At 48.3% G+C, this 10,057-nt stretch overlaps 1 protein-coding gene across 1 annotated transcript; it reads right to left on the bottom strand.

Annotated features, from left to right (window-relative positions):
* Nucleotides 1-1,191: 1,191 nt before the first annotated feature.
* Nucleotides 1,192-8,448, bottom strand: Anhx (anomalous homeobox). The gene is made up of 6 exons (XM_050129759.1): nt 8,200-8,448; nt 6,322-6,449; nt 3,799-3,922; nt 2,844-3,051; nt 2,433-2,553; nt 1,192-1,552 (listed from the first exon to the last, which is right to left on the bottom strand). The coding sequence occupies exons 1-6, from the start codon at nt 8,446-8,448 to the stop codon at nt 1,192-1,194; spliced, it is 1,191 nt and encodes a 396-aa protein (XP_049985716.1).
* Between the last annotated feature and the right edge of the window lie 1,609 nt (nt 8,449-10,057).

Below are 10,057 nucleotides of genomic sequence, written 5' to 3'. Positions count from 1 at the left end.
GTCTCCTGCCTGCCCACCAGATTGGTAGAGGTTAAGAGACTCTCTGGAGGCTCACCGGCCAGCCAGAAAGCCTGGTGTATTCAATGCCAAATGAAGAGAAGATATGCAGGTGGGAGCAAGGGCACTCAAGATCATGACAGGGGGCCCAACAGAGACTGCTGACCTGAGCTAGTGAGAGCTCATAGACTCTGGACTGACAGCCAGGGAACTTGCATGCGACTGACCTAGGGCCTCTGCATGTGGATGACAATTGTGTAGTTTGGTCTTTGTGGGACCCTTGGCAGTGGGATCAGGATCTGCTCCTGGCACATGAACAGGCCTTTTGGAACCTACTGTCCATGCGTGGATGCCTTTTTCCAGGCTTGACGCAGGGGAAGGAGCTTGGTCCTGCCCCAACTTGATTATCCATACTTTTTTGATGTCCATGGGAGACCTGCCCCTTTTTGAATGGACACAGAAGGAGGAGCAGATGGGGCAGGGGGAGATGGGGTGGAGGGAGGGGCCAGGAAGAGAAAAGGAAGGGGAAACTATGGTTGGTAGGTAAAATAAAAAGAAAAAAAAAAGGAAAAAAAATTTTTTTTTAAAAAAATAAAGAGCTTGTGATTCTTTGTATGAGAACTATGAAAACTTAGTCCACTTTTAGAGGTGCTGTTTTTGGGGAGTATGGAACCTTTAGGTGATAGACGTTTGCTGGAGGAAGTATGTTTTAAAAATGTACTTTTTAATAAACGAGGCAATTAGAAGCTTCAAGGAAAAAAGATGCATTTTCCTCAATGCTGAGAAACACAGGCAGGTCAACAGGGCCTTAAAGGATGGAGTCACACACCTACTGTCTTATAGCCACAAAGGTGTAATTTAAAGGCACAACTACAGTGATAACTTAAAATCAAACCCCTGACATTTCTACGCTAGCATGATGTGCAGAGCAGGAAGGGGCGGCCACTCACAGATAAAAGAGGACAGTTTGGGGAATGGGCTTGATATATGGATGCAACTACGGCCTCCCATTTCAACCCTTTCCTAACTGTTTTGATTTTCATTCATGCATTTTTTCCCAATAGACATAAATGATAAATAATCTGAATATTTTGTGGGAAGAGTCTTCCCTACTCCATTAGTTCTAGGTTTCACTGAACATTAGAGATACAAGCAGATGGTGGCCACACCCACACCTCCACCCCAACACAAAGCCTAAAGACCTGAGTACTTGAGTAGTTGTGGGGGTGAGTCCATAATCTCATGTCTATGCAAGGTAGACCCACCTGCATGGCTGGGATCACTGAAAGTAGCAATGGCCATCATGGTGGCATCTTCAGGATTCATCCCAGAGTCCAGCTGGTTCCTATGGTCCAGTTCTCCATTGTAGAGGAAAACTTCCTTGGAAGATGACGGTGCAAGGGGTATCATCCGTGACTCAGGGACAACCATAGAGGAATCAAACATGTTGTTGCTAGTACCCAGCGAGCAGAGGTCAGGGGAGGGGCATATGGAGGTGAGGCTGACTGGATGGTAACTTCGCCCCTCCTGGTACACTTCACATCCATACAGTGACCTGGGGAACATAACCAAACCATGTGCCTTGATGAGTAGAGACCATGGGCGGGAGGGAGGAGTTGGAAGGTGACTGCATCCGGTTTGGGGGATGTGGGCTGAAACGCACAAAGCTGTAGAATGTGATACTTTACTAATGATCCTCCCTGCTCATTCCTGAGGGTTTCCAAGGTTCAGCTGGGCTCTGATGGCCTCAGTCACAGACACTTAAAAAAGTCTATTGCACGTGTCTTACCCTCTCTGAGGACTGGATGTGGGTGGGATGGGAGGGGATAGGAGAAGGGGAGGGAGTAGGAACTTGGATTGATATGTATGATGAAATAAATTTTAAAAATCTATTGCATAAAACCAGAAAATGTTTTGCAAGACCCTCATATGAAGTGAATAAATGATGGTTAGTATTAAAGGAACATCAGGCAAAAGCTGGCAATAATGAAAATTCTATCAGCACTAAAGTGCCTCAGACATGGTCAAAGATTTTGTTAAACATCCCCTCCATCTCTGCCATAGCCTGTATGGCAGGCCCTATCACAAAACCATTTCATGGGAGCGCTCCTGTGGTAATACACCTGGGCAGTGTCCAGCCAGGGACTGCTCCGATGAATGACCATTGCTGGGCTGTATGCAGAAGGCTCGTGCCTTGTCACAGGGGAGCAGAGTGCACGGAGAGGATCAGGTGTGAGAAACGTACCAGCTGCTGCTCACTCATGAAGTAAACACCTGACCAAATGCTCAAAAAAGGAATGCAAAAACAATCCACAGTTGTCAAGGTCCAGTACAGGCTGGTCTGGAGTTAAGGATAAATTGTATTCTGGTCTCCATCCAAAGGAGGAAGGGACCAAAGAGGAAACATGTCCCATGACCTGAGTGAATGGTACTACCTGAAAGACAGCGACTGTGAAGTGGTGTTGTCTCCAGAAAAGTTCCAAGTCAGGAACTGCAGCCCATGTGATTCTTGGGTTGTCTCTCGGGACTGTAGAGACACACTTCTTTCACATCCAACTAAAAGCAGATCAGAGAGGGAGAGAAGGGTACACTGGATCCTAGCCTCCTTCCAGCTGAGAGCACCTCCACAGTTGTGGTCTTCAGTCATACAAATATTCTTATCCTTGTTCTGATTTCAGTGAAAACCAACAGTTCCAAACCTGGAGACTGATTCACTTCCCCAATCTACTCATTGTCCCTTCCTTCTGGCTATTTCAAGCCCCACCTTCAGATGCACACCATCACACCATGGTCAATCCCAACCCGGCTAGCTCTTACAGACCCCAAGAAGCCCCTGGACTGCTCACCTGACCACTGAGACACAGTCACAGACTCATGACGGTCTCCTGAGAGCTGGAGTGGTTCAGGCCCCCTCTCCTTTGCATTGGAGACTTCTGACGTGGCCTCCTGGGCTCTTTGACTGTTCAGGGAAAAAGCCTTCTGCCGTCGCCGATAATTGGCGAACCAGTTGTACACTTGCTCGTGGGTCAAGCCAGTCTCCAAAGCCAGTTTCTCCTGACCACAAAACAGGATGTGAGTTGTAAGTGTGCACAGAGGTGGCTAGGAGAACTCATACCCACTAAGGAAGCATAGCCCAGCCTGATCCCTGGAATGGTGACAGAGACAGTGATCAGTGAACTGGTACACTGGAAAAGAGATTGTCTACTGAGCATGTGCTGAGGAAGTGGAGATCAATACACATGTGCCCCACCTCCTGCACCCGCTCCATTCTAGGCCAACTGAAGCTCTGAGCACCCAAGACCCTAAAGCAGGAAAACAGCAAGATTGATGCTATCAACTCCTGGATCAGTGCCTTCATTACTTCCAACCAGGAGCCCCTTCCTTCCTCCACTGTGACCTTTAGCTTGAGGTCATAGAGCAGAGGGCTGGGGAGCATCTGGGAATTAGCCAGGGCTAGAAGTAGACAGTCCCACATGAGAAAACCAAGCTTGGCAAAGAAAGAGGTCAGGAAAAGGTGGCGATCACCAGCACCCTGGGAGGGGCTGAGGATCCCATCGAGCTATGGAGGAGATGAAGATAGCTAAAGAATTACCTAGTGGAGGCAGAGCCACCCAAAAGAAGAGGGATCTGCCTAGGAGATGGACAAGGGGCTACCCTGGGGAAGGTGCAGGGGAAGTAGATTGGAGAGAAGCAAGAAAAGCTGCCTGGGAAGAAGAGGGGGGAGTTAGTTACTCAGGAAGAGGTGAGGAGCCTCAGTTATTGGATAAAGAGAAGCCACCTGGGGTGGGCTGTTGTCCTTACCAACTGGGCCTTCTTGGGGTAAGTGCCCACACCTGTGGCAAAGTTCTGCAGCTGGTGGCGAATCTCTGGGGGGAAGTTCCGGTTCTTAGGGCCCTCAGGGCAGAGAGTAGGGGGTGGTGGGTTCCTGAAAGAGGAGGGCCAAGAGGAATTTTAACATAAACTCCATCTGCTCCCTTCTCAGGGCCTGGCACTTCAAAGGGAAGACGTTCTGGAAAACCCTCTCCAGCCCACCTCTGCCCTCCACTCCCAATCACCTCAAAATGCCTGATTACTACTCTCTGGGTTACCACCTGGAGGTCCACCATACTCTGCAGCCACCCAGTGAGTGAGCACAGGCTACCCCAGAGCCCAGCACAACAAGAACACTGACTCCCTTTTCTGTCCTGTTTACAGCAGGTTTAATAAACTTGTTTCAGGATTTCTTCTTCCAGGTCCTCCCCAAGAGCTCTTAGAGCTGTGGATCTCTCCCAGTTATACACGAATCCCTCTAGCCACCCTTCCTGGCTTATTCCCTCACAGTACAACTGAAAGAATATTGGCCCAACTTTCCATATGCTGACCCTGGCTTCCCCTTGGCCCCTTTCTCACTTATCTCTTGCACTCAGCATCCCAGCCCCTTGTGTTCTCCGTTTTCCTTTTCATGCCACTCTTCCCATTTTATTCCCTGTGTTGGGAAGCAACTACACCACGCAGAAGGACCGTCATTGTTTCTCCATCGCCTCTCTATACTGCACGGGGAATTCTGTGTTCCTGAAGGAACCGGTGGCCATTTCTCTTATGTCTGGGCTGATTTTTCCTGCTGTATCTCTAAATTTCTTCATAAATGATATAGGACATGTATAAAGATCACGTATCTGTGGAACAGATGTCATCCAGATGTTTGGCATTAATGTACAGCCCCAAAGCATCTCATCTAACACATTCCAAATACAATCCACATAGAACTCCAGAGCCTCCTCCAGTCCAAACACACCCAGAATGAAGCGCCCTGCTCGTGGCAGCTCCTAGTCAATACAGAGTGCCTCCCTCCTACACCTCAGCTCTCAACCACAGCCGATCATCTCTAAGACATCACAGGGTCAGTTAGCATAGTTACAGTAGAGCCATGTTCTGGTCGCTGTGTATATGCTCCTGAGGTGCATTATCAGTCTCCCAAGAGGCCTTGGAAGGGGAAGATAAACAGAGCCACCACCTTTTCCTGCAGCCGCAGGTTGAGGACAGGTCTGCATTTCTGAAGGCTTGGAAACAAACTCTCTTGAGATGTCTTCTCTCCGCTCCATGACACCAGGCACCATACCTCACCATCCCTGGCTTCTGACCTTGACATCTGCCTGCTTGGAAAATTCGCCTGTGCGGTTTTCCTACTCCCATTCAAGGTTTCCTCAGATCTGCACCAATGACCTGGTCAAATGTAGCCCCTTCTCCACATGAAGAAACCCACTTTATTTCTTCTCTTATGTTTTTGAACTTAGCTCATGGCCGGCTGTATAAAATCAGGGCTGTACCCACAACCTCCAAGCACCTAGCACTCTGGGAACACTTCACAAGCATGGGGACAAGACACTATGACTACCTAGCTGCAGTCTGCTGGGCTATCTCTGGGGTGATATTATCAAATCCACTGTCTCGATGCTGATTCTTTACCGAGCTTCCAAAGATCTATCTAATACTGTCAATATTCGGTAGACTCTCTGATCAAAAACAAAAAAAAAAAGAAAAAAACTTCCTCCTGCAGTGAAAGGACCCTGCGACTCAGGATGCCTGCATTACTTAGAGCAGCCAAGGGAAGCCTACAGCTCTCCTTTGCCAGTGAGAGGCCCCAGATGAAGAACAACGGCTCCACAGTATCAGTGTCTCAGGAACCCTGATCTTGTATCTCCCACGAGAAACCTCAAAAATGATACTTGACTTTTTCATGCGAGATTTCATCTCCATAAATGGTAAAGATGATAACCTTCGCATCTTGCGGTCCCCAGGGTCTAGCCTGACACCTAGGTGTGGGGATTAGATGACCTGAGAAACAGTTGAACAAAACCCAGTCTCCCCGCACTCACTATCCCCACCCACAGGCTTCTTCTTGTCTAATGATGATGGAAAGTAGATATGGTCAGGATGTCAAGCGGCACACAGCTATCCAGTTCCAAATACCACACCCCTGAGGTGTCAGATCGAGTGGTAGCTTGGTAATGGGCACGGGTAATGCACGGGCAGCCCGTACACGGTGGTCCTGTTGAACTGGTCCATATTGGGTTTCATGGTCTAAGATTATGAGGATGACTGACCAGGTCTCTTCCTCCAGAGGGTACTAGATCACATTACAGATGGTTGTGCGTCACCATGTGGTTGCTGGGAATTGAAGTCAGGGCCTTTGAGAAGAGCAGGCAGTGCTCTTAACCACCGAGCCATATAAATACTGCTAAGGTGACTTCTTGACCTTGTTTCCTCAGCTCTGATGGGGTTTGGATGACACATCCAGCCTTGGGAAGACCCAGGGAGTTACAACAGAGGAGAATCAGCAAGTACCTCTTCCTGCAGCGAAACTTCTGCACTGGGCTCAGCCTAGTGATGCCCAGCTTCCTCATGGTCAGGTGGTAGTGAATGTCATTCCAGAGTTGTACCAGCTCCTTGCTGCCTCCTGGCACCCGACACCCCTGTGGGGAAAGCCTGCTGAAATCGAAACCCAGTCACCACTCTAAGCCCTGGAGTGATATTGGAAGTCCTTCTGTATATGTGTTGCTTTTATTGGCTAATGAGTAAGCTGTCTTGGCCAATGACTTGTGAGAATAAAGCCAGGTGAGAAACCCAAACAGAGATATAGAAATTAGGTGGAGTCAGACAGATACCAGATCCTTACCAGTAAGCCACAGCCTTGGGCCAATACAAAGATTAATAAAAATAGGTTAATTTAAGATGTAAGAGTTACTTAGTAAGGAGCCTGAGCTAATAGGCCAAGAAGTGTTGTAATTAATATAGTTTATGTGTGATTATTCAGGTCTGAGTGGCCAGGAAATGAAAGAGCAGTTTCTGTTTACAGATGGCACCAACATGGGCCAACTACATCCACATAAAACCTGAGAGAGCTTAGGAAGGAATTCTAGACACAAAAGAACAGAGTTAAGCACAGCTTCTTGGTAGCAGCATTTTCTCAGGTGAACTCTGTTTACTAGAAGCAAGTAGAGGCACAGTTTAAGAAAAGGCTTCCTGACTCAGCAGTAGAAGCAAAAGTTGTGTGGCTTCTTTAAAAGCCAGCTTCCTGGTTAGTTCTGGCAGCACAATCAGCTCTGTTTTTTTTAGGGAGATACTGTTACAGAGCACTTAAATGGCGCTCTCTCTCTCTCTCTCTCTCTCTCTCTCTCTCTCTCTCTCTCTCTTTCTTTTTTGTTTTTTTGAGACAGGGTTTCTCTGTAGTTTTGGAGACTGTCCTGGAACTCACTTTGTATTGCAGGCTGGCCTTGAACTCATAGGATCCGCCTGCCTCTACCTCCCAAGTGCAGGCTTTAAAGGCATTTGCCACATGACTTTATTTTGCCCTGCCATAGGCTGAAGCCACTTCTTTATTAACCAATGGTGATATAACGTATTCACAGCATACAGAGTGGACTCCTACATCACTGGAGTGTGATGGAATCTGCTATTCACACCAACCCAGCCTACGGGAAAGACAATCATCTATCCTTGAATCCACTGGTCTACAAACCACTAATGTCAGCCAGACATACAAACCCTCCAGTCCCTACTAGGCCTTGAGGAGCCTGACTCAGCCAGTTACCTCGCAGGCCATGGTAGATATTTCATACCAGCAACGAGCAGATCTGAGACCTGTTTTCTGATCTGAAGCCCTTCAACCCTACAAAGAAATAAGTAAACCCAGTCCTCCATTGACTCACACAAGTACAGAGAGCAAACACGGCTATTTCAGGATGCCTTGCTCTCCTGACCTGGTTCTGCATCATAACTCCCTGGATGAGTTTCTAGTCACACTCTAGGGTTTCTAATCACCAATGTCACTAAATGTTACTCAGTAGTCACCTCAGTTCCAACCAGGCGCTCCCTCTCTGTTGACTCCACTTTTTTTTTCTGCATGATTTAGAGTTATCACTTTGACACAGGCTGGCCTGCAAAACTCTGTTGCCTTTCCTAGGCCTCCTGAGTGCTGAGATTACAGGTATGCACCATTTTATCAAAGCTTCAGGTCAGGTATCTAGGTGGCTATGTCAAAGGTGCTCGTTCATACATTACATAGGCACATTTCCTCACCAACACTCAGTAAGGACTTTCTAAGTGGTAGTTGTCAAGGTTACCAAGGTCTAACTTGGTCAAGTGAGAGTGGACACCCTGCCTGAGCTTACAACAACTTGGGGATGGTGGAGGCCGCTGCGTTCCCACTTCTTTCTGTCATACCTCTAAAATCCGGAGAGCTGAGAACTGTTGCTCCCGATGGACCAGGACCTGGGCACACACCAGCGCCACATCTGCATTGTCTAGCAGGTGCTGACGGTGCTTGCTGTCCAGAATGGCTTCCACCAAAGACAGCACCTGAACATGGTTGTGTTGGAGGTCCCGACATAGCTTGCCTGCAAGGGTCACCAGCTCTTGTGGGGGAGAGTGGGTGTCCCCGTGCTCCCTCAGCAGCCTCAGGAAATTCTGCATTCTGCAAGAGTAGCTCTGTCAATACAGAATATTCAGAATAATGCCAGTACTGTTTTCTCTCCACGAGTCTTCAGACCAATTCCCAAAGGCAGGTGATATGCGAGCCATAGGCTATATCAACTTCAAGGTACGATAACTCACCTGAGCAAAACTGGGGTGGTATTGCACATCCTATTTCTAATTCACCCAAATAGCTGTGTCCCTAAAGAAGACAGCTGTGCACAGACCATTTTGCAGGGCACTGTGCAACCATCCAATCTCACCTTTCCGAGCCTTAACTGTTCACTCTGGCCTGGTCCTTGTATCTCTTTTTTCCTTTCTATGCTCCAGGTTTTGATACAAGCTATGAGCAAGTTTCTTTTTGTTCTTTGCTGTGACCCCTGGGTTTTCCAAAGACCCTGGCTTGGGTAACGCAGCATTCACCTAACCAGACAGTCTCTTCTTTCTCAGAGCCAGGGATACAGATCTCCTTAATGAATTGCTGGGTCCTGAAGCATTTTACACCAGGAGGAATTTTCTAGGGGGAGGAATCACAACAGTTTCTCACTGAATTACAAGCTCTAAGAGCTCCCACCTTAGGGCATTGGTACATCATGTTGATGATCGATTTTCAGGCATCCACCTACTCACAGAGATCGCATTTCTGTGGAACACAGGGCAGAAGTGAGGCTGAGTACGACTTTGATTGTAGTCGGCATACGGGGCCTGCTGGCAAGGACCTCCCTGGGGTTGGTTTCAGTACACACTGGAGACTTCATCGTGTGCCTCACCAGCTCCCAACAGAAAGTTCAAGGCTCTCAGAAACCAGGAGGAAAGCTATCTCAGGACCCCCATTTTGTCCAGTACTATTGCTCCCTGCTGGCTGAGAGCAGGGTCCCTTCCTGATGAGACCCTTATCTGAGGAAGAAACGGGCTCTCTCTGAATCCCCCACCCAGGTTGAAACAACAGGGCCAGCAACATGCTGCCAGGTACCTTTTCAGAGCAGTGTTCTTTTTAACAGGAATAGGCTGCCAAATGCTGGATTCCAAACACCAGAAGAGACAGAAAGAAGCGGTGCTGAACGCCACAGCCTCCCTAGCTTTCTGGATACCACCACCGACACACACCCCGAGGCGCCTCCCTTCAACACCCTTCCACCCTGACCTCTTCCTCTAATTCCTCCCGGACATGCTCCCCCACCTGCATCCCCTTTCCGGTGCACCTACTTTTGTGATTTTCGCAACCGGAGCAACTGGCTGGAAGGTATAGCTACAAAGTATCCAAACTTCAATCTCTGCATTGCCCAGTCCCGAGGCCCCGATGGATATTGAATGTCGGGGCATGACACCAAGACCCCGTGCTTTGTGCTTTATTGCAGGAGGGGAGGAAACTGAACCAGGACATGCCTTGTGACATTCTCACAGTGCCCAAACCATAAGGAAAGTTGGGGCCACTCTTGTGCACTGCGTTCTTTGACTTGTTTCTGTGCACATGGCAGTGTGGCCACTCTGTCACAAACTCTGAAGACAAGCAACCTTGGGGGCCTGGCAGGGTTCTCAGATATTCAGAGGGTGAGCATTCACCATATATGGGTGTGGAATGAAAAGAGTTTGGGGGCTTTGGGCAAAG

This window comes from Alexandromys fortis, unplaced genomic scaffold, assembly GCF_014885135.2.
Source record: "Alexandromys fortis isolate MF-2015 unplaced genomic scaffold, M_Fortis_MF-2015_v1.1 scaffold_306, whole genome shotgun sequence".
In the NCBI taxonomy this organism is placed as follows: Eukaryota; Metazoa; Chordata; class Mammalia; order Rodentia; family Cricetidae; genus Alexandromys; species Alexandromys fortis.
The sequence above is the reverse complement of the archived record's forward strand: the minus strand, read 5'-3'. Positions and strand labels throughout refer to the sequence as shown.